The sequence below is a fragment of the Musca domestica genome, unplaced genomic scaffold (assembly GCF_030504385.1).
Source record: "Musca domestica strain aabys unplaced genomic scaffold, Musca_domestica.polishedcontigs.V.1.1 8, whole genome shotgun sequence".
In the NCBI taxonomy this organism is placed as follows: Eukaryota; Metazoa; Arthropoda; class Insecta; order Diptera; family Muscidae; genus Musca; species Musca domestica.
The window spans coordinates 13665731-13690734 of NW_026712409.1; the positions used below are offsets into that span (position 1 = coordinate 13665731).

A 25004-nucleotide genomic window follows, 5' to 3' on the forward strand; every position below is an offset into this window, starting at 1 on the left:
TATTAAGCCTACATATTTTGGGGAGGAAGTCCAAAAAAAGTTCACCCAAAATTTACTATTCTATATATTCTACGAATTTTTATATTTTCTTGGCTCTCACCTATGATTCTTTAAGTTAAAATATAAATTTATATTCCTTTTTTCTCCGAGAGAAAATTCATAATATTTGCTCATGCTACACACAATTATTTTCTTCAGACAATACATTTTTTTAATCCGACACATATTGATAAATAAACAAATATATGTTTGGTCTATGTATAACAAGCGATGATGTATTGAACTCAAAATAAATAAAATGATATACAAAATATTTAACAAAAAATTATTATTTCAAAATCAAAATAAAGAAAAAATGTTTTTTCTTCTCAAAGTTGCGTGGCATTGTTTGGCACAGTGGTTGCACCATAGGGCGAAGTCTGACCCGACTGCTGTTGTTCCCTCAAATTGTTTGTGGCCCGATCCACCATATTATCGACCATGTGATTTATTTCCAATTCCATTCGCTTCGCTCGCAACATGCGTCGTTCGTTCCAACCCAACGAAATGTAGCGGCCAATGTAGCAGCCACACTCGGAACAGAAGTGATTGTAATCGAAGCGGCCTTCCCATTTAATGGCATCTTTGCTGTAGGGGAGAGAAAGAACAGAAATAGATATTTTTTTATGAAAAAAAATCATAGATCTTTATACAGGGTCCATATCAGTCCACAAAAGTCAGGTTTTAAATGAAGGTATACGGAAGGAAATTTTTAAAGAAAAAAAAAAACTACAGAAAGTGTAAAAAGGGTATAAATAGGGGACTTCCAGAAATCGAAGACCAGCAAAGGTTTCTCCTAACAATAAAAGCTATATAAAACGTCCTCTGATGAGATATTTTAAAAGATTTCTATCTTTAGAGAACCTATGGAATGTTCCTTATAAATAGAGGACCTGTAGCAGGCCTTTTATCCATGGAAGATGTTTTTAACTTAGACGACTTCTTCTAATCGTAAAGATATAAGGAAGATATTGGTTGGATTTAAGTATATATTCAATGGATCTTTTACAGGGTGAGATAAAAAAACTGCAACAAAGCCACAGGCCATAATTTTTACATTTTTATACCCTCTACCATACATAGTATTAAGGGTACATTAAGTTCGTCATTCCGTTTGTAGCTGATCGAAATAATTATTTTAGACCCAACAAGGTATATATATTCTGGATCAGCGTAAAATTCTAAGATGATTTAGCCATGTCCGTCCTTCCGTCTGTTGTAATCACGCCACCGTCAAAATTTAGATAGGAAGCTATAATTTTGCAATTTCTGCATGCAGGTCAAGTTTGAAGATGGAATTATCTGAAATTCCACATAAGGAGTTCCCTGTAAGTACTTTGTCCCCTGGAAAAAAATTATCTACATATAGGTCCACGATATAGAGGTACTCCCCGATATTCGGTATTTTGATGATTTTAGCCACATTTTTCAACGGAATTTTCTGAAATTCTACGCAAGAAGTTCTTTGTGAGTACTTTATATATTGTACTTGTCTATATGTCGGCACCTTCCGATATTCTACCCAGCCGAACTTACAGTTTTTTGATTTTTTTTTAAATTTTATTGAATGAAAGCAAAAAATGTCGGAAATGGCATCAAATTTTAAAATAAGCTTAGATTTGTTCGAATTGGTCACCTTTGGCACGAATTATGGCCTTCAAACGACCAATGCAACCGTCACAAGCTGCCCGAATGTTGCTCTGCGGTATTTTGGCCCATTCCCGGCGAAGCGCTTGCTTGAGGTGACTGACACTTTGGTATTTTTTAGTGCCAACCTTGCTTTCCAAACTACTCCAGACACAATAGTCCAACGGATTGGTACCCGGAGATTTGGGTGGCCATTTTGGTGGCTGGAAATGAAGCGAGGAACCTCATTTTGTAAAAATTCTTGAGTGGCGCGTGCTTAGTCCTGTTGGAATGTCCAAGGACTGCGGCCAAAATGTTTGCATGTCCAAGGCTTTAATACACCCTCCGCGATAATATTCGGCATTCATTCTGATGCCACTGTCGATTAATACGAACGGAGAGCGACCATCGGCAGTTATGGCGGCCCACACCATCACCATGGCCGGCTTGAGGCTTTTGTTCTGGTGGCCAACCGAAGCTGCACATTTTTTAACTTTAACAGCTGTCGGACGAGTGGCTTAGAAATGACAGCAGTCTGAAGTTGGTTGCAGTTTTTTCATCTCACCCTGTATTAGGATCTTTTTTTATTGGCGAACTGGTAAAGGTAGATCAGTTTTATAAAATTCTGGGTCGAAGTAATAAAGTTTTTGCGCTTTTCACATTATTCAATAATCAATTGCTGAATTAAATTCTCAGCAACATTCTCTTCTTCTCAAACATATGGATGTTCATCTGTTCTCATTTTGGTCGATCCTGGTCTAAACCGAACACAAAGAGAGTGTGGACACACACACTTTTCCCTTTTAAAGTACTCCAATTTCTTTACTTCTCAGCTCCCATGTCTACCCAGAATCTTCGTTTTTTGCCCCGGCCAAAGTTCTTTTGGGGGAATCTCCACTTCGTGGTTTTTGATTCGTTCTTCTTCTACACTTTAGTAGGTTATTTAATGCTCTTGTTCATTTTTAGGGTTTCACACAGCTCAGCGACGGAGTAGAAGAAAGTCTCAAAGACTTCCAAGGAGCATCCTGCTTAGGCACCTTACTTTCTGTCCGATTGATCCTAATCTTGCGCCCTCGAATCCCTTAGGCAAAGAATTCACGACGATCTTTTCTAGAAGACTTTTGTTTCTAAACTTTGGAAGATTCGATCCTCTTCTTAGAGAAATGATCCCCTTCGTCGCTACTAACGCCTTACAAACAACCTGCTTTGATGCCTTTTCTCTTACCCTAACCTTACCTGTTTCCTATCCAAACTTAAAGCATTTGAAGACTATAGTCTTATATAGCTTTTATAAGATCTGTGTTTCGTTCCGTTTAAATTCGCAGTTGTCTGTCCTTCAAGTTATATGATTGTCTACAGCGTATCCAAGTGAGTGGAGTGCTGCAAAAACCTAGGGAGCATCCTGTTGTGTAATTGCACTCTTTTCTCCGTTCATTCTAATCGGGGCCCTTTGTGAATTCCCCCTGAACTTCTCGGTCAACTCGTCGCTTATTTCCCGTAGGCCGCCTATTTGTAGTGTAAAAGTCGAAACCAACACAACCTAGTCTGGACGAGATCGGGTATAAAGACATTGTCCCGTCAGCAAAGAACCTCCACTTTTTTGAGTTTTTAAAGCTCTGCACCGAAGTATTATGCAGCCTTAAAAATCAATCAGTTAAATATCAATTTCGGACTCTCTTCGGACTTTCTTGGATTTTCCCTTCAGCGAAAACCCCGTTTTTGACTTGTCATACCAAAATCGGTTTAAATCGAAAAGAAAAGAAATAAAACAGATAAAAAGACATTAAGTTCGACCGGGCCGAACTGCTTATACCCTCCACCATTGGATAAAGAAAACATTTTTATGCAAAAGTATTTGAATTCAAACGTGTTGCACTTTTAACTACTAACTCCAGTAAGATCGGTTGGAGAATGGCTTGTGCTGTTATATGAGGGCCATACGAAGCCTTTACAGACAATTGTATACGATTGTAATCTATTGCGAGTCTTAAATACCAAATTTTACATAATTTCGTAAGTAAATGTAACTAGGATGACTAGGTCCATATTGGTGCTATGTTTTGACGCTGGTTTACAAAAATCTGTTAGAAAATGTGGCTTAAATCGTGAAAATACCGATGGAACCGTTATATGTGCGCTACGACCAGAGTTAGAACCCATTACGAATTTTTAGACAAATCCATAGAAAAATGGGAGAAAAAAATTCATTTAAATTCCGAACATCGGGAGGTACCGTTTTACGGGGGCTATACGAAAACGTGCACCTATATGTACAATGTTCCTCCATTGGATCTACAACCCTTTACGAACTACAAATACGTTTTTTTGGCAAATCTGTTGAAAAATGTGGCAAAAGTCTTCCGATGGAACCGTTGTATGTGCGCTATAGAAAAAACGTAGACCTAGATATTCCATGTTCTGCCACCAGAGCTAGAACCCATTACGAACTAAAAATAAGAATTTTTAGACAAATCCATAGAAAAATGTGAGAAAAAAATCCATTTAAATTCCGAACATCGGGAGGTACCGTTTTACGGGGGCTATACGTTTTTTTTTTAGGCAAATCTGTTGAAAAAAGTGGCAAAAGTCATGAACATACCGAAAATCGGGAAGTACCCTTATATGGGAGCTATACGAAAACGTGGACCTATATATACAATATTCCGCCACCGGAACTAGAACCCGAAACGAACTACAAATTCCAATTTTTAGGCAAATCCCTGGAAAATGTGGCTAAAACCATCAAAATACTGAATATCGGGAGATACCGCTATATGGGGTCTATCCCAAATTTTAAACTCAAATAATGTGAGCTGTATCGTGATTTCAACATGAATATATACCTTACGATCATACATATATACGTTTTGGAGAGTATTTCCAAGAGACCTCAAGAATCTCTTCCACTTTAAGTAACTATATAAAAAGTCTTCTGTAAATATCAAAAAGATATTCTGCCTATAGGGAACCTGCAAGGAACCGTCTATTTTTATACCCTCAGCCATATGGCTACAAAGGGTATATATCATTTGATACGGCCAAAACGTGCCTAGTCGAAATAACGGTTTTAGACCCTAGGTCTCTTTGGACCAAATCCGTTTCAGAACATTTGGAGTCGATCTAGCGATGTCCGTCCGTCCGTCCGTCCGTCTGTCTGTCTGTCTGTCTGGCTGGCTGGTGCGCACGATTACTCTCGAAGGGAGTATCCGATTTGGGCCGAATTGGCTACAACGTAATATTTTTGTCAAACTTAGATCGAGTTCGGAGATGGACAATATCGGTCCACTCCTTCTGGTAACTCCCCCACAAAAGGTCGACATTTTCAAAAAAAATATTTTTTGCACAGGAAGAGAAAGGATAATCCGAATTTGCTCCAACTTTGCAAATCCTAATATTTGCGTCAGTGCTAGGTCAGGTGTTAAAATGGGCAATATCGGTCCACTCCATCAAGTACCTCCCCCACAAATGGTCAAAATTTTGAATAATTACAACTCTCATAAAATGTTATGTAAGAGTCCGACTGTCTTCAAATTTCACACATCACAATATTTATATTAACCCAAGGTCTTGTGTTAAGATGAACAATATCGGCCCACTCCTTCTGGTACCTTCCCCACAAAAGGTCGAAATTTTCAAAAAAAAAAAAAAAACAAATTTTTTGCACAGAAAGGCTAATCCGAATTTGCTCCGACTTTGCGAATCATAATATTTGCGTCAGTGCTAGGACAGGTGTGAAAATGTACAATATCGGTCCACTCCATCAAGTATCTCCCCCACAAAATATTGAAATTTTGAGTACCCATGAAGCTCATAAATCGCCAAATTAACATCCGATTCCATTTAGACTTGGCACATCTGTCGAAATATTTATATCATATTTTGGGTCCGATAGGAAATGGGCAATATTGGCCCATTCCTTCGGGATCTGCTCAATAGAGGGTCAAACGTTTGAATAACCTTAACACTAGCCAAAATATCGAGGGTATATCTCTGGCGGAAATACCGACTGATACTTTTTAACTTGTTTAGTAATTCGTTCAAAGCCTTCATCCCATGGAACCCCTAAATAAAATCTTATTTGCATATTTGACCCGCATCTGTCATTTATTCTAATTCCCTTCTATTCTGATCCAACATACTCACCAACAGCAACACAAAGCATTTATGGCCGCCACAAACATTTGACAAAAAGTCACAGCTGTCTTATGTACCCGGGTCATGTTACGTTTATGACAGGCTGGGCAGTCGATTTCCACCGGTTCTTTCAGAAGATGACCCACATTTTTGGGAATGTCTGGTTTGCGATCATCAATAATTCGGCTATCGCGGGGATTTGTAGAACCCGCAGCAGATGCTGCAACAGCAGTGGGACTATTATTATTTGTTTGGGCCATATCGAAAATCGATCGAAGAAATTTTGCGCGTGTGGTTTGACGCCTTTGGGGGTGATGCGACACAATTTACTACACACTTGACACTGGGTGAAAAAATAAACACAAAGATGCCACGAAGTGCTTTGAAAAACTGAGAAAACATACAAAACAAAAATTCGATTTTATTTTTCTGCTTCTTTGCCATTGGGAGGGCATTTAGTCATCGGCATTAGCTCATGTTTAAGAGAGAAACGATTGTTTGGCATTATTCAAAATCGTCCGCTGATCACAAATGTCTCCCATGAAATAGTAACGAAATCCAAAAACAAAAAGAGATCATGCTGTGTGTGTTTGGTCACCGGCCAAACGCACTCAAACAATTCCACTACAACAAACAAAAAAATCCAATTAATATTTTTTTTTTAATTTCAAAATAACAAATTCTTTATTAATGAGAAAAAATTGTAAACAAATTTCGATAATAATTTATTCAAAATCGCCACCACCGGCAATAAAGGAGACGTCTACTCTACTGGGGCCGGGCATAGTAACCCAAGTGGCCACCACATTTGGTGCAGCATTTTCGATGATCCGTAACAATATCCTGGCAGCACATAGTGTACAGACACGAGAGAGTGAAGATGGGGAAACAGCTGGAAAAACAGAATGGGAAATAAATATAATATATTTTTAAAAAAAAAAATAAGATTTCATTTTTAAATCTCAAAAAAGAAATGAATTTTTTTAATTAAAAATAACGCAAATGTATGGCCACCAACGAAATGACTGAGTGGCGTACTGATTGCCTATGATGTCAATAGGCGAAGATCAAGTAGAAATGATTTGGATTTTTATTATTTTCTTAAATATGCAAAGTAAATTAAATACACATATGTGTGTATTAGGGTGTACCGAAAATAAATTGTTGATAAACATTCGATTTCTTTATAAGGGGAAAAATAATAAAAACTCTTTAGGGTTCGTAATCGTAATATAACACAAAATATGTCCTCTAGGGTGTATTAGGGTGTACCGAAAAATGTGCAAATATGAATCATATGACTATATATTAAACAAGTAAGCAAAGGCTATAGTCGTGCAGGGCCGACCATGTGATACCCTACAACACTACAATATGTTCGAAGTCTCTTTATATCCAAATCCATTTTGGAAGGTTTCGTTTTTGAAATAATGTCAAAGAGCCCTGCCCTTAGGTTTTTGATTCGGGGAATTTCGCCAATATTCACGTGCTCCATCGTGTTGTTTTCAAAACAATTTCACACAAAAATTGTAGTCCGTTTTATAGTTAAATATAATCCAATAGTCACCCAAAATGCTAGACTTCTTCCCTGTCCATAACTCTCTTCTGATGCGAAATTTCGAGAGCGACAACAAATTAGAAAAATTTAAATTTTTTAAGTGTTTGTTTTCTCTTTCGAGACGAGCTTAATGATCTGAAATTTGCAGTGAAAAGGAAAGCCAGATAGACACTATCACACACTCACCACTATGCGACGCGTTTCGCCGTTGGTTAAGCGGCTCATCAGGCATATTTGATGTGGATGATGGCTTACAAGGGCCGTTCTCTGGAAAGTAGTATATATTTCGAACTTATTGCAAATTAGCATATGCGAATTATACACTAGAAATTCTCCAGGTTCGACTCAAGTTCTATTGGCAGATCTTTTTCACAGCAACGTTTTGTTTTTGTAGTGATGGATTTTTTGTCCACAACAACTACATTGCTTCCAATGCATACACTTGTTTTAGTGCTGCTTTAGGAAGACGGGTTAATGGCTCTGAACGTAGAGACGGCAACTTCTAGTTGGCTGCAAACAGAGGTCCGCGGTTCAAATCCCACAGCCAGGCTCGGCTGAATTTTTGAGTTTTGCCTTATTAAGGCGAAGATCATGTGTTTTATGATTTAAGTGTTTGTTTTCTCTTTCGAGACGAGCTTAATGATCTGAAATTTGCAGTGAAAAGGAAAGCCAGATAGACACTATCACACACTCACCACTATGCGACGCGTTTCGCCGTTGGTTAAGCGGCTCATCAGGCATATTTGATGTGGATGATGGCGTCGCATATTTAAAGTTCGTAATAGTTATTCGGCTTAAGACAAAAAAATTGGCCATGTAGGTCCACGTCTTCTTATAGCCCCATATAACGGTACCCACCGATATTCGGTATTTTGATGATTTTAGCGACATTATTTACCGGAATTATTTCAAATTTTGGAATTGAAGTTCGTAATGGATGCTACAGCCTATGACAGAAAATTGTCTGGGCAGGTTCATTTATAACCTCCATGGTACCTCCCTATATTCGGTATTTTGATGATTTTAGCTGCATTATAAACAGATTTTTTTCAAGTTTCACATTTGAATATTTGAAGGTCCAAGTCGTCGTACAGACCCTAATATACGGCGACATTCGGTATTTTTAAGATTTTAACAGAATTTTTAACGGATTTTATTTTTTTTGAAAATTGTTAAATTTTTACCAAATGGTGGAGGGTATTCAAAGTTCGGCCCGGCCGAACTTCCAGCTTTTTTACTGTCAATTTCGTGAGGGTCGGGCCATAATTGCGACCTGTAGCTTGATTACAAATTAACATGGACAGACGGACGGACGGACTTACATAGCTAGATCGACTCAGCTCGGCGAGATAGGAAGATCCATACAAACTTTCCTATGTAGGAAATCAATATTTCGAGATGTTACATAATTTTTGGCCCAATCAAACTTATAATACCCCCAACACATAGTGTTGTAGGGTATGAAAATTAATATTAACTTGTAAATCCCAAGGGTATATTTTTTCTATATCAAATACTTGAGATTTCAAAAGTGTGATCTCAGGGGAGATCTAATTTTCTGTAGTAAAAATTATTTAATTGTCGAATTAAACAAGGAAAATAGTATCAGTCGGTTTTGCCGCCTGATTTACACCTCCAGCCTTGAGCTATGATTATTCAAACTATTGACCCTTTATGGGCCAATATTAACCAATTGGTATGTGACCTAAGACAGATAAAAATAGTGCAACGTTCCAGATTTGGACTATATCGACAACTTCCTTCACTTTATATGAGATATGGGCAAATTTTTGGAAAATGTGAAAATATTCGTGAGGTAACCGTTATAGCGAACCGAAATATTCCACTTAATCTAATACAGATAAAAATTTTGGCATGTGCAAAATTTCAGCAAAACGGACATTTATATCTCATTTTATGCGAAATCATAAATTTTCGATAAATTACATATTCATATCAGATTTCTGGTTAGGAGAAATATTCAGACATAGCAAGTTAAGATAAGCAAACTTGTTTCGCAGGTTATGACAGATATAGATATTGGACATTTTTACCCTTTTTGGGTGAGGTACCAAAAATGATTGACAGGTGTATATCATCTTCGCAGCAGATCTTGTGTTTGCAAACATATTTGGATGTCCGAAATTTGAAGAAAGTTGGATGCTTATTTCACAGCCTTGTGTTAGTAAAAATAATGGCATGTGTGAAATTTAGAAAAGACCGTATGCTTATTTCGGATTTTATAATGGTTTTGTTCATGCAAAATATTGACCCTTTGTGGGGGAGGTACCAAAGGAACTGGCCCGATTTTTACCATCTTAGTAACAGATCTTGTGTTGATGGAAATATTGAGATGTACCCAGTCTGAAGGGTATAGGATATTAATTCCGCGTTTTATGAGCTTCATGGATATTCAACATGTTAACCCGTGTGTGGAAGGTACCAGAAAGAGTGGACCGATATATTCCACCTTCATAGCAGATCTTGTGTTAGTAAAAATAATGTAATGTGTGAAATATGAAGAGAAGCGGATTCTTATTTTGGATTTTATGATCGTTTTGCTTATTCAAAATCTTGAAGCCTATGTGGGAAAGGTACAAAAAGAAATGGTTCGATCTTTACTATCTTCATAACAGATCTTGTGTTGATAGAAATATTGTGATGTGCCAAGTCTGAAGTCGCATTTAATGAGCTTCATGGATATTCAAAATTTTTACCCTTTATGGAGGAGTTACCTGAAGAAATGATCCGATCTCTCCCATTTTTATAACAGAGCTTACGTTGATGGAAATATTGAGATGTACCGAACCTGAATTGAATCGAATGTTACTCTCGCATTTTATGGGCTTCAAAGATATTCAAAATTCTGATTTTGTGGGGAGTTACCAGAAAGGGTTACCAGAAGGGATGGACCGATATATTCCATCTTCACACCAGACCTTGGGTTAATATAAATATTGTGATGTGAGTAATTTTAAAACAATCGGACTCTTACATCACATTTTAAAAGAGTTATAATTATTCACAATTTTGACCCTTTGTGAGAGAGGTACTTGATGGAGCGGACCGATAATTTCCATTTTCACACCTGACCTAGCACTGATGCAAGTATTAGGATTTGCAAAGTTGGAGAAAAATCGGATTATTTTTTCTCTTTCTGTGCAAAAAATATATTATTTTGAAAAGTTCGGGGAGGTTCCCGAAGTAGCGGACCGGTATATTCCATCTTAAACCAGACCTTGGGTTGATAAAAATATTGGGATGTGCGAAATTTGAAGACAATCGGACACGTACGTCACATTTTATAAGAGTTTTAATTATTCAAAATGTTGACCCTTTGTGGGGGAGAGGTACTTGATGGAGAGGACCGATATATTTTTAATTTTCACACCATTGTCCATTTTCACAAATATAAGTTATAACAAAATCGGACCATCCCTTCTCTTTCTGTGCAGTAATTTTTTTTTCTATGAAAATGTTGACATTTTTTGTGGGGGAGGTACTAGAAGAAGTGCAACGATATTGCCCATTTCCGAACTCAATATAAGTTTGACAATAATATTACGATGTACCAAGTTTGGATCAAATCGGCTACAAGCTTCGAGAGTTATCGTGGGCACTAGCCAGCCTGAGAGACGGATGGCGACGGACATCGCTAGATCGACTCCAAATGTCCTGAAACAAATTTGGTCCAAAGAGACCTAGGGTCTAAAACCGTTATTTCAATGAGGCACGTTTTGGCCATATGAAATTGTATATACCCTCTCTAGCCATATGGCTCGGTGTATAATAAAAGTGGTTGGAATAAAATCCCACATCGGAATATTTACATCAACCTTTGGTCAGTTATAATCAAAAACCAGTAAGGAAAGCTCAAAAGTCGGGCGGGGCCGACTATATGATACCCTACACCACTATGCATATTTAGTAGAGCTCTCGTAAAAAGGTTTATACAGGGCATTTCAGAGCTCTATGAGATATTTGGTACAAAACCAAAATCTATCTAATTCTATCGTGCATTTTACGAACTATAGCTATCTCTGAACCGGGTTTCTCCAAATTTTACGTATTAGCTTCTAGACTGGTGATTTGGACTGATATTGACCATTTAGTGCACATTTAACCCGAAATCGGATGAAGATATATATGAGAGCTATATCCAAATCTGAACCATTTTCAATAAAATTTAAAACAGCTATTCCTGTGCTCCATCTAATACCTGGTATCAAATATCAAGGTTGTGGAGTGAATATTACGAATGTATGGGACTAAACTCTAAATCGGATGAAACATATATATGGTTGCTATATCTATATCTGAACCGATTTTCACTAAATTTGATATACTTGCTTCTAGGTCGAACTCGGTTGGGTGTGCCAAAATTCAGGTAATTTTAACTGATAGTGGACATTTGGTGTACATTTAACCCGAAATCGGATGAAGATATATATGGGAGCTATAGCTGTTTCTGAACCGATTTTCTCCAAATTTGTTGTATTTGCTTTAGGGCTGATCTCGGTCACATGTGCCAAAATTCTGGCCATTTGGGCTGATATTGGCCATTTGGTGGTCAATTAACCCGAAATCGGATGAAGATATATATGGGAGCTATATCCAAATCTGAACCGATTTCTATAAAATTTAAAACAGCTATTTCTGTGCTCCATCTAATACCTGGTACCAAATATCATTCTTGTGGAGTGCATATTACGAATGTGAGAGGATTAAACACCAAATTGGATGAAAGATATATATGGGAGCTATAGCTATATCTGAACCGATTTTCTCCAAATTTGATATACTTGCTTCTAGGCCGAACTCGGTTGGGTGTGCCAAAATTCAGGTAATTTGGACTGATAGTGGATATTTGGTGCACATTTAACCCGAAATCGGATGAAGATATATATGGGAGCTATATCTAAATTTGATCCGATTCTCACCAATTTCAATAGGGTTCGTCCTTGGGCCAAAAAAATATTGTTTGGAAAATGTCATCTAAATCGGATAATAAATGCGACCTGCATTTTGTTCACAAGAATACATGGACAGACGGACGGACGGACAGACGGACTGACATGCATAAATCGACTCAGAAAGTGATTCTATGAAGGTTCTCAAAAGTAACTATGGGTCTATCTCGTTCCTTCTCCATGTTACAAACAAATGCACAAAGACATAATACCCTTACCACTATGTGGTGTAGGGTATAAAAATCGGATCATTTCGTCTGGTACCTCTCCCAGCAAAGAGTCAAAATTTGCAAATAATAACATTTCTACTAACACAAGGTCCACAAGGAAATCAGGATCTATTAGCTCACTCCTTCTTGCACGTCGTCCACGAAGGTCAAAGAATTAGAATTATAAAAACCCTCAAAAAAGAACAACTTTTTAAACTACATACATCTGAATATTTTTGCCAATATTGGCTTTTAATACCCTCCACCATTTTGAAGGAACTTGAAAAATTCCAAAATTGTTCGTCGAAATATAGTGGTCGTAGTACCTATTACGAGTTTCAAATACTAAATTTGCATCAATTTCGTTGAATAATGTCGCTAATTTCATCCAAGTACCAGAAATTCCGGGGGGGGGGGGGTATAAGGGGCCACACGATGTCGTGGACCTATATAGACAATTCTCTTCCAGGAGGTAAACTACTCAGAAGGAACTTCCAGGAGGTAAACTACCCAGAAGGAACTCCTTGTGTGGAATTTCAGACAATTCCATTGAAAAATGTGGCTAAAATAATTGAAATACCTCTGGAACCTTAAAACATAACTCAGATCTCCAATGTGTTACGAAAAAGGTCATCGCTAAATTTGGATTTATTCTGTAGAAAAACTTTCATTCCCCTCAATGCTCTCACTCACCACGACAGGCAGGACAACAGACAATTTAGACTATCAAAAAGACTCGAAGAACTCAAATCCACTGCATCCGATTTTTCCTTGCACAATGGGCAAATAATATTCTTGGTTTTGGGCCCGACAGAATAAAACCTCAAATAGGGTTTGCCATTATTTTCCTCTGTTTGAACTCCAGCCGCATTGAATTGGGGCACTTGACTTGGGTCCGGTGTACGGGGTGAGTCTAAACGAATTTCAACCATTTCATTTTGTGATTGTGGCTGGGGTGTTCGGGTGGCCATTTAAATGCAGCTATCGCTTTGGGCGTTTTGTCGTCCGACTGTCTTCTTATTTTAGAACGAAGCGAACTTATTTCGTTTTTGTCACAACGCGTCTTTTAACAAAACTAAAAACATTTCAAACCAAAATTCTATTCGCCGAGAGAGAGGCTAATGAAAAACCGGCAACAACAACAAAAATAGCAACAAGGCGGCAGCACTAATTTGTTTGGGGTGACGAAGGATGGTTTTTTTATTATTTTTTTTATTGGCATCAGTGTTGTTGTTGCATAGACAAGATTCACTTTTTAAGAAAAAAAAATGAATTTGGCGAATTCCCAGAATTTTTGAAAAATCTTGCGTATCCAAAGAGAGGGCGTTTGAAAATTGAAAGTGTTCGATAAGAGGAAAAGATCAAGGGAGGGAGAATAAAAATAATGATTTGAGAATTTGATGCCTCTCACAGAGATGGACACTTGAGAAAAAAATGAGATATTTTTGGTGCAAAAATAGCAACCAACCCTGATAGTCCTCGAAACACTATCCTTAACGGACAGGCTTGTTGGTATGACAGTCCTTGAAACAAATAACCTAAAAACTTTAAATAAGTTTTCTTATGTTCCACAATAAAAAATACTACAAAAGTTCTCTATAAATTTTCAAATCTCTATTTAATATTATCAAGTGCCCGCTACTTCGTCAAGGAAAAGTCCACCTTGAAATTTAAGATTCGTAAGGCTTTTTATACCCTCCACCATACTATGGAGGGTATATTAATTTTTGTCATTCCGTTTGTGATTCCTCGAAATACTCATGTCAGACCCAACAAAGTATATATATTATTGATCAGCGTAAAATTCTAAGATGATTTAGCCATGTCCGTCTGTTTGTCTGTCTGTCTATCTGTTGTAATCACGCTATCTTTCAAACAAATTGAGATAGAAGGCTAACATTTTGCACACATGTATATTTTTCCAGTAGGCAGGTTAAATTCGTAAATGGGCCATGTAGGTCCATGTTCTCATATAGCCCCCATATAACGGTACCTCCCGATATTCGGTATTTTGATGATTTTAGCGACATTATTCACCGGAATTGTTTAAAATTTGGCATTTAAAGTTCGTAATGGATACTGCAGCATAAAACAGAAAATTGGCTATGTAGGTCCACGTCTTCGTATAGCCCCCATATAACGGTACCTCCCGATATTCGGTATTTTGATGATTTTAGCGATATTATTTAACGGAATCGTTCCAAATTTGGTATTTGATGTTCGTAATGGATACTTTATCCTAAGTCAAAAAAATGAGTCATGTCGGTCCACGTCTTCGTATAGCCCCCATATACCGTAGCCCCCCGAAATTCGGTATTTTGATGATTAGAACGACATTATTTACGGGGATTGTTTCAAATTTCGCATGTGAAGTTCGTAATGGATAGTTCAGCCCATGCCAGAAAATTGTCTGTGCAGGTCCATGTCTTCGTATAGCCCCCATATAACAGTACCCCCTATATTCGGCATTTTGATGATTTAAGCTACATCATAAACAGATTTTTCTTCAAGTTTCGCATGTAAATATTGTAGTACCTTATGACAAAAGTTGCCTATGCAGGTCCACGTCGTCGTATAGGCATTCGGTATTTTTAAGATTTTAACAGAATTTTTCACGGATTTTATTTATTTATTTATTTATTTATTTATTTTTTTTTTTTTTTTGTTGTGGGAATCGCCAAATTTGTACCAAATGGTGGCCTGGCCTGGCCGAACTTACAGCTTTTTTACTTGTTAGTACTCAAATGTACAGTTCTTTCACTTTGACAAATTTTACATTTTTACATTTTAGGACTTTCAAGGCATATACAAAATCTTGAAAGTCCTAAAATGTACGATGTATGAAGTTTGGATTAAAAATTTTGTCAAACTGAACAAATTGTGCGTTTGAGTACTAAAAAGGCCTTATACGAACTTTTGGAATCAATCTTAAACTTTAAGGTGGACTTTTTATTATTTAAGTTTTTCCAGTTTTGGAGAGAATAATTGGAAAATATGTAGATTTTACACCAAAAAGTCTTCAAAATGTAGCATCTCGAAATTTACCGAGCAGGATATTAGTAAGACCATTGGAAAATGGACCCATATCCAATTTTTCTGTCCAAAACTATTTCAACGTCTCCATATGCAAACCCCGAAAAATCAGAAGTTGACTTCAATATCAAATTTCAGGATACCGGCTTTATATTTTCTCCCATTAACAAATTCGAGCTCGTTTTTTATTAAATTTACATTTGTAACAATATATAATAAAGGTCGAATTAAATATCTAAAAATCAAATAATCAAATTCAGTAATATATAGTACGCATTTTCAGAAAAATCTATATCTCTTCAGTACCATTTAATGTTTTTTTTTTTCGAACAATTATAGTACGCAAAACCACCTCCACATCTACTCAACACCAGATAGCAAGACCTCAATATCAAATTTAAAGATACCAGCTCTATTCCTTCACCCAATACCAAATTAAGTACAATTTAGTACTTTTCGTGCACTTTTAGTACACATATCTAAAATCACCTCCACATCTACTCAACACCTGATAACAAGACCTCAATATCAAATTTCGAGATACCAGCTATATCTTTTCACCCAATACCAAATTAAGTACAATTTAGTACTTTTCGTGCACTTTTAGTACACATTTCCAAAATCACCTCTACATCTACTCAACACCAGATAGTAAGACCTCAATATCAAATTTCGAGATACCAGCTCTATTCCTTCACCCAATATCAAATTAAGTACAATTTAGTACTTTTCGTTCATTTTTAGTACACATTTCCAAAATCACCTACATAACTCAATTCCAGATAACAACAAAGATCTCAATATAAAATTTGATGATTCTAGCCCTATCCCTTCACCCAATACCAAATTTAGTACTATTTAGTATTTTTCGAACAATTATGGTACACATGTCTGAAACCACCTCCATATCTTATCCACAGATACCAAAATTGATATCTATATCATATTTCAGGATTTCAGCTCTATACCAAATTTAGTACCATTTAGTACTTTTCGTACAAATATAGGACGCATTTCCATAAACGCCCTACTTTTCCCAATCCCAGATACCAACAGAGACCTCGATATCAAATTTTCAGTATTCCAGCCCTATCTCTTCACCTAATACCCAATTTAGAACTTTTCGTGCAGATATTAGACGCATTTACAAACCACCGCCAAATCTGAAACACAGACACCATCAATAACTTAAACATCAGGATTCCGAATTTTATCTCTATTCCTTCATTCTATACCAAATATAGTACTTTTCAGTACATATTGTACAAAATATAGTACTGTTCATGCACTTGTAGTACATTATTCCAAAACCAGTTCCATATCTCAATCCAATATACCAACAGAGACCCCATACCAAATTTAGTACTTTTCGTACGAATATAGAACGTGTTTCCAAACCACCGCCAAATCTCAAATCTATACTAGCATAGCATAATTATTGATACCCTTTTATGCGATTTTTTTACATTTTATTCCTTTATGACAAGAGGGCATTCTGAATTGACAAAATTTGTCAAAATCGGTTCAGCCATTCTTGAGATATAACCATTCTAACTTACATCCCCTTCCTTTGTATATACACATTGTATATATTTCGCTATATATAACCGATATATTTACTATCGGCATCTATGTAACAGTCAGAATTGACCTGTTCGTCTATTTGTGATTTCGCCGGGATTAAAAATATTCGCGGTTGAATGGAAATTTTGACTTTTATTTAACACAAATGTTGTGGCTTATTTCACCCACTAAATATTACCCGATGACCATCAAAATTGGAAGGCTTCTGCCCAGCCCTAAGCTCTAGCGCCATGCTAACTTCCGCGTCGATTGGTCTACAATTGCGACCTTTAGAGCAACTGCAAAATCAGGATTTTTTTCAGTTTTTGGTCCATTTCAACCCCTAAATATTATGCGATTATCTCCAAAAGAAATAGGGTTCTATTCTGACCCTAGCCCCACCTCCATTCTAAATTTCGTGAAGATCGGGCCATAATTGCGGACGGACATACATAGCTAGATCGACTCAGCTCGGCGAGCTAGGAAGATCCATATATACTTTCCTATGTGGGAAACCAATATTTCGTGGTGTTACATAATTTTTGGCCCCATCAAACTTATAATACCCCCAACACATAGTGTTGTAGGGTATAAAAATAAAAAATACCAAAGTGTCGATTACATCAAGCAAGCACTTCGCCGGGAATTGGCCAAAATACCGCAGAGCAACATTTGGGAAGCGTGTGACGGTTTTGGCAGTTTGAAGGTCATAACTCGTGCCAAAGGTGACCAATTATTCTTATTCTAAAATTTGATGCTATTTCCGAAATTTTTTGCTTTCATTTAATAAAATAAAAAAAGTAAAAATTATGACTTTGTTGCAGTTTTTTTATCTCACCCTGTATATATAGATTAGATTACCGCCCTCCTTTGTCTTATCAATGAAATGCTTCCTTTTTCCATTTCATTTCCTCAATTTGCACCAAACGCAAGAGGCCAATTGCAAACAATTTCCAAGATGAGCCACTTGAGAAAAATAAAACTTCAAATTGTTAATAGGCCTCTTCATTTTGTTACTGTTATTTATTTCATCTTTTGTACCGTTAATTATTATTACGATTTTGGTAAATAAATTTAATAACAAAAACTTAACTTTTTTGCACCATTGAAATACTTCTGCTGGAAAACAAAAACTGCACTTGACTTTTACCATACCAAGTGGTGGGGCTGCATCATGAATGGTCATGGCCAAGTTAACGCCAATGGATAATTCAATTGTTTAGAAAAAAATACCAGACCAGACAAACAAAAACACACAGACACAAATTTTGTGGAGATACGAAAAAAACTCATAAACAATTACAATTTAAAAAATTATGATTATTTGCCAAATCACTGCAAGGTGTAGGTGATATTTTTATATGTTTTGTATTTTTTTTTAACCTCCACCATAGCATGGAGGGTATATTAAGTTTGTCATTCCGTTTGTAACACCTTGAAATATACACTTTAGACCCCACAAAGTATATATATGTTTGATCGTCATAAAATTCAATGTCGATTTAGCAAAGCCCGTCGTCTGTCCATCTGGGGAAATCGCACTAGCTTCCAAACGAAATGAAGTAGGTTGATCAAATGTTACTCAAATATGTATTATGTATGTAGGACTTTTGGTATAGAAAATGGGTCATGTAGCGCCACGTCTTCGTATAGCCCCCATATAACGGTACCTCCCGATATTCGGTATTTTGATGATTTTAGCGACATTATTCACCGAAATTGTTTCAAATTTTGTACTTGAAGTTTGAAATAAATAATACAGCCTATGACAGAAAATTATCTGTTCAGGTCCACGTCTTCTTATAGCCCCCACATGACGGTACCTCCCGATATTTGGTATTTTTAAGATTTTAGCGACATTATTTACCGGAATTGCTTCAAATATGGTATTTGAACTTCGTAATGGATACCAAATCCTAAAACAGAAAATGATCCATGTAGATCCACGTCTTCGTATAGCCCCCATATAACGGTACCTCCCGATATTCGGTATTTTGATGATTTTAGCGACATTATTTACCGGAATTATTTAAAATTTAGTACTTGAAGTTCACAACTAATACTACAGCCTAAGACAGAAAATTGTCTGTGCAGGTCCACGTCTTCGTATAGCCCCCCTATAACGGTACCTCCCGATATTCGGTATTTTGTTGATTTTAGTGACATTATTTACCGGAATTGTTTCAAATTTGATACTTGATGTTCGTAATGGATACTACATCCTAAAACAGAGTATGAGCCATGTAGGTCCACGTCTTCGTATAGCCCCCGTATAACGGTTCCTCCCGATATTCGGTATTTGGATGATTTTAGCGATATTATTTACCGGAATTGTTTCAAATTTGGTACTTTAAGTTTGAAATAAATACTACAGCCTATGACAGAAAATTATATAACGGTACCTCCCGATATTCGGTATTTTGATGATTTTAGCGACATTATTTACCAGATTTGTTTCAAATTTCGCATTTAAAGTTCGTAATGAATACTACATCCTATACCTCCCGATATTCGGTATTTTTGATGATTTTAGCTACATTATTCACCGATTTTTGTATAAGTTTCGCATTTGAATAGTGTAGTGGCTTATGACAAAAGTTGCCTATGCAGTTCCACGTCTTCGTATAGACCCTAATATACGGTTATACGGTTATATTCGGTATTTATAAGATTTAAACAGAATTTTTTACAGATTTCATGTTATTTATTTTTATACCCTACACCACAAGGTGGTCAGGGTATCATGTCTTTGTGCATTTGTTTGTAACATGGAGAAGGAAGCGAGATAGATCCATAGTTACTTTTGAGGATCTCCATAGAATCACTTTCTGAGTTGATTTATGTATGTCCGTCCGTCTGTCCATGTATTCTTGTGAACACAATGCAGGTCGCATTTATTATCCGATTGAGATGAAATTTTGCACAAATCATTTGTTTGACCCAGGGACGAACCTTATTGAAATTGGAGATTATCGGTAAAAATTTAGATATAGCTCCCATATATATCTTCGTCCGATTTGCCTTTTATTGTGCACCAAACCTGTAATATCAGCCCGAATAGTATGGAATTTGGCACATACAATCAAAATAGACCTGAAAATAAGTATGCCAAATTTGATCGAAATCGGTTCAGATATAGCTATAGCTCCCATAGATATTGTTTATCCGATTTGTTATTTTTGTCCTCCGCAGCCGTAATATGCACTCTGTAACAAAAATATTTGGGGAAATATATCAAATGCAGCTCAGAAATACATTTGCTAAATTTTATCGAGATCGGTTCAGATTTGGATGTAGCTCCCATATATAACTTCGTCCGATTTAACTTTTATTGTACAGCAAACGTCTAATATTTGCCCAAATGGGATGGAATTTGGCACATGCGACCAAATTGAGTCTAGAAGCTAGTATGCCAAATTTGGTGAAGATCGGTTCAGAAATAGCTATAGCTTCCATATATATTGTTCATCCGATTTGTTGTATTTGTTACCCACAGCCGTAATATGCACTTCGTAACAACGATATTCAGGGAAATACATCGAATACAGCTCACAAATATATTTGTCAAATTTTATCGAGATCGGTTCCGATTTGGATATAGCTCGCATATATATCTTTATCCGATTTCAAATTAATTGTGCACCAAATGGACAATACAAGTCCGAATTTAAAAGATACAAATGCTTCGGCATATTTAGTCTTTTGAACTTTAAATTATAATTATAATCATAGGGTGTATTATTAAATTCTCCCATAAAATATTTTAATTGTTATGTGGAGCTCTACAAAATTAGCAAAGTGGTGTAGGTAATCATAAAGTCGACCCCGACCGACTTTAGGACTTTCTTTACTGGTTTTATTTATTTATTTTATTTTTATTTATTTTTATTATTATTTTTTTTTTTTTTTTTTTGAAAATTGCCAAATTTGTATTTGGTGGAGGGTATTCAAAGTTCGGCCCACAGCTTTTTTAATTTTTTTTTTTTTTTTGTTTTGATCAAAAAAACTGAAAACTGTTTTCATGGCCCCATGATTGACCACTTATTTTTTTCACAAGCAAAAATATAGCTTTTCACACAAGTCATCCAAATTGCCTTTAAAATAGTATCATAATAGTACCAGACACAGAAATTTTGAGTCCCGTGATATTGAAATAAGGTTAACTCCATTTTATTTTTTAATTGTTTTTTTTCTTTTTCTCTTTATTTTATTACAAAATTATAATCACTACTTCTTCTTCTTTTTGGCTTACACATTAATTAAATGAGGCATTAAACAATAACTTAAAACTACACTGGCAACAACAAAATGGTCATTTCATAGTTTTTTTTTTTTTTTTTGTATTTGTTAATGATCAGTTTCTTTTACGATCGTTTCCAATAGCCCAAATTACTGCCACACTTGTTGCAGATCACTTTGCGTCCCACCGCTCGTTTCAGACAGCATTGGTAGACAGTCGTCAGCGGGAATAATGGCAGACAGCTGCGGAAAAGGGGGGAAAAAAAATAAGACAAATGAAATATTTCATCTTTGACAAAGGTTAAATGGTTAATTATATTTGTTACGTTTTGGGAATTGATTGATATTGAAATATTTTGAAAAAAACTTTTTTTGAAAAAAAAAATTGGAAAAAAACAAAACAATTTTTTTGAAATGAAAACCAGTAAAAATGTATCGGTCGGTTTTGCCGACAGATGTCTACCCTCAGCCAATCTTCGATTATTTAAAAATGATTTTTCAAACTCTTGACCCTCTATGGAGTGGGTTTTGAAAGAATGGGCCAATGATGTCCATTTCGTATCGGACCTAAATAAATATGATATAAATATTGCGACGTGCCAGGTTTAGACTAACATCCTTCGCTTTACATGTGATAATTTTTAGAAAATGTCATCTAATGCAGATAAAAATATTGGTATGGCCATAATAATAAGAATATCGAATATTTATATCAAATTTATGGGAAATCATAAATTCCGTAGCAAGTTATAAAGAATCGCTGAACTGTTTCGCAATTTATGACAGATAAAAGTATTGTTAATTGTGACCCTTTGTGGGTGAGGTACCAGTAGGGGTTAGCAGATATATAGCATCGTCACACCAGATTTTGTATTAGCCAAAATGTTTGTATTGATGAAATTTGAAGAAAGTTGTATGCATTTTTCGCTTTCTTCGAGTGTTTTTTTTTTTTTTCAAAATCTTGGCAGCAAACGAAATGGTCCGATCTCTACAATTTTTGTAACAGATCATGTGTTGATGGAAATATTGACGTGTAACAAGTCTGGAATAGAATCTGATGTTGATTTCGCTTTTTATGAGCTTCATGGGTATTCAAAATTTTGAGCATTTGTTGGGGAGGTACCAGAAGAAGAGGGCCGATGTATACCTTCACAACAGATTTTGTGTTAGCAAAAATGTTTGTCTGTGTGAAATATAAAGAGCAACTGATGTTTTTTTTCGGATTTTATAAACGTTTTGGTTATACAAAACTATGATCCTTTGTAGCAGAGGTACCAGAAGGAATGGTCCGATCTCTGCTTTATAATAGATCCTGTGAAAATAGAAACATTCAGATGTGCCAAGTCTAAATGGAATCCGATATTAATTTCGCGTTTTATGAGTTTAATGGATATTCAAAATGTTGACCTTTTGTGGGGGAGGTATCAGAAGTAGTACACCGATATATTCCGTCTTAATACCAGATCTTGGTTTATACAAATATTGGGATGTGTGAAATTTGAAGACAATCGGGCTCTAACATCACATTTTATAAGAGTTGTTATTATTCAAAATGTCGACCCTTTGTGGGGGGTGTACCTGATGGAGGGGACCGATATTATCCATTTTTGCACCTGACCTAGCACTGACGCAAATATTAGGATTCGCAAAGTTGGAGCAAAATTGGATTATTGCTTCCATTTTTGTGCAGAAAATATTTTTTTTAATTTTGAAATTTTGTGGGGGAGGTACCGGAAGGTGTGGACCGATATATTCCCCCTTAATACCAGATCTTGGGTTCATAAAAATATTGGGATTTGTGAAATTTGAAGACAGTCGGACATCACATTTTATGAGGGTAGTAATTATTTAAAATGTTAACCCTTTGTGGGGGGTACTTGATGGAGTGAACCGATGTTGTCCATTTTCACGCCTGACGCAAATATTAGGATTTGCAAAGTTGGAGCAAAATCGGATTATTATTTTTATTTCTGTGCAAAAAATATATATCTTTTGAAAATTTCGACCATTTGTGGGAGAGGTACCGGAAGGAGTGGACCGATATACTCCATCTTAACACCAGACCCTGGGCTAATTAAATTATTGGGATGTGTGAAATTAGAAGACAATCGGACTCTTACATCACATTTTATGAGAGTTGTAATTATTCAAAATTTTGACCCTTTGTGGGGGCGTTACTTGATAGAATGGACCGATATTACCCATTTTCGCACCTAATCTAGCACAGATACAAATATTCGTATTTGCAAAGTTTGGGCAAAATCGGATTATCGTTTCTCTTTCTGTGCCGAAAATTTATTTTCTGAAAATTTCGACCTTTTGTAAGGGAGGTACCAGAAGGAGTGGACCGATATTGCCCATTTTCGACCTCGATCTAATTTTGACAATAATATTACGATGTACCAAGTTTGGACCAAATCGGATATTCCCTTCGAGAGTTATCGTGCGCACCAGCCAAACAGACGGACTGAAGGACGGACATCGCTAGATCGACTCCAAATGTCCTGAGACGGATTTGGTCCTAAGAGACCTAGGGTCTAAAATCGTTTTTTTCGGTATATTAGGCACATTTTGACCCTATCAAATGATATATACCCCCTCTAGCCATATGGCTGAGGGTATAAAAATGCCTTGATTTCAATTCTGATTGTCCTGCAAAAACGTGTCTTAAAAATGCAGCCATCACAAATAATCCCCCTGAAATTATTCTCCTTAAAAAAAAAAACAAACTTACCACGCCAGTAGAGATTCAAATCGCACACTGTCCTTATCCAAACGCTGCTTGCAGTCGGGGCAATACATTTGTCTCAGACAGCTAATGTTTGGGCTATCCAATTGCTTGGCCCCGGCACTACCAACTCCCTTTACACCACCAATTGTGGCATATTTTGGTTGGGATTTAATCCTGGGGTGCAATGCCCTATCCTTGAGGTCGGCAATGCTGAATGATTTGGTTAGGCAGGATGGTGTGGTTGTATCATGCAACAGATTCGAACCCATTGATGTTGAGTTCAAGTTGATTTCGATCATGTCTTTATCGTCGATCATTATGCTATAGCACTATAAAACACTACTATCACTTGGGCGCCAAGTTATCAAACGTTGTGGATTAGCTGACAATCCGGTCGATATTTGTTCAATTGTTTGAATTTTTTTTTTGAACTGAACAACAACAACTTTGTAACACTTTGCCCTGACCTAATTAAGGGATTTGAGAGAATGCAGTCGAAAATTTTGTTTTGTTTGCTAGGTATTGTTTTTTTTTCTATTCCGTCTTTGTTTGGCCGAACTGAAATCAATCACTTAGTAGTCGTTCAAACGGTTGAAATGCGACTGCCTTAGATGCCATCATTTGATTTAAGACGAAGTTTTGGGTTTCGCTTTGGCTTAAACCGGCCTAAAAAGACCAACAACAACAAGCCGCACGGGGTGAATGCTTTCAATCCAACTCCAATAAACCCAAAAAAGCAGACACACTTGCACACACACACATACAACACAACTCTACATAACTGCAACGGTCATCCATCCAACCTGCTAACCAACCAGCCAACCAATCATGCGCACACAGAGGCAGCTCAAAAACAATTGACCTTATTGTTGTTATTATTAACCAAAGTTGTTGTTATTTGT

At 36.4% G+C, this 25004-nt stretch overlaps 3 protein-coding genes across 3 annotated transcripts; all 3 read right to left on the reverse strand.

Annotated features, from left to right (window-relative positions):
* Positions 1-247: 247 nt before the first annotated feature.
* On the reverse strand, positions 248-6202 carry LOC101901212 (uncharacterized). Its single transcript, XM_005188330.4, has 2 exons — positions 5809-6202; positions 248-627 (listed from the first exon to the last, which is right to left on the reverse strand). Exons 1-2 carry the CDS (start codon positions 6057-6059, stop codon positions 369-371), a joined length of 510 nt encoding a protein of 169 aa, XP_005188387.1. The 5' UTR covers positions 6060-6202; the 3' UTR covers positions 248-368.
* A 16-nt stretch (positions 6203-6218) lies between these two features.
* LOC101901042 (uncharacterized) lies at positions 6219-13676 on the reverse strand. Its single transcript, XM_005188329.4, has 2 exons — positions 13230-13676; positions 6219-6691 (listed from the first exon to the last, which is right to left on the reverse strand). Exons 1-2 carry the CDS (start codon positions 13505-13507, stop codon positions 6568-6570), a joined length of 402 nt encoding a protein of 133 aa, XP_005188386.1. The 5' UTR covers positions 13508-13676; the 3' UTR covers positions 6219-6567.
* A 7762-nt stretch (positions 13677-21438) lies between these two features.
* Positions 21439-25004, reverse strand: LOC101900868 (uncharacterized). Its single transcript, XM_005188328.4, has 2 exons — positions 24106-25004; positions 21439-21614 (listed from the first exon to the last, which is right to left on the reverse strand). Exons 1-2 carry the CDS (start codon positions 24417-24419, stop codon positions 21497-21499), a joined length of 432 nt encoding a protein of 143 aa, XP_005188385.1. The 5' UTR covers positions 24420-25004; the 3' UTR covers positions 21439-21496.

What these genes read in the sequence shown, in the direction of transcription:
- LOC101901212 (XM_005188330.4), bottom strand. Translation starts at nt 6,059, where the DNA reads ATGGCCCAAACAAATAATAATAGTCCCACTGCTGTTGCAGCATCTGCT. An exon ending in AATGCTTTGTGTTGCTGTTG is followed by an intron (nt 628 to 5,808) that starts GTGAGTATGTTG and finishes TCTCCCCTACAG; the next exon opens with CAAAGATGCCATTAAATGGG.
- LOC101901042 (XM_005188329.4), bottom strand. Translation starts at nt 13,507, where the DNA reads ATGGCCACCCGAACACCCCAGCCACAATCACAAAATGAAATGGTTGAA. An exon ending in CTGTTGTCCTGCCTGTCGTG is followed by an intron (nt 6,692 to 13,229) that starts GTGAGTGAGAGC and finishes CTGTTTTTCCAG; the next exon opens with CTGTTTCCCCATCTTCACTC.
- LOC101900868 (XM_005188328.4), bottom strand. Translation starts at nt 24,419, where the DNA reads ATGATCGACGATAAAGACATGATCGAAATCAACTTGAACTCAACATCA. An exon ending in TTTGAATCTCTACTGGCGTG is followed by an intron (nt 21,615 to 24,105) that starts GTAAGTTTGTTT and finishes CCTTTTCCGCAG; the next exon opens with CTGTCTGCCATTATTCCCGC.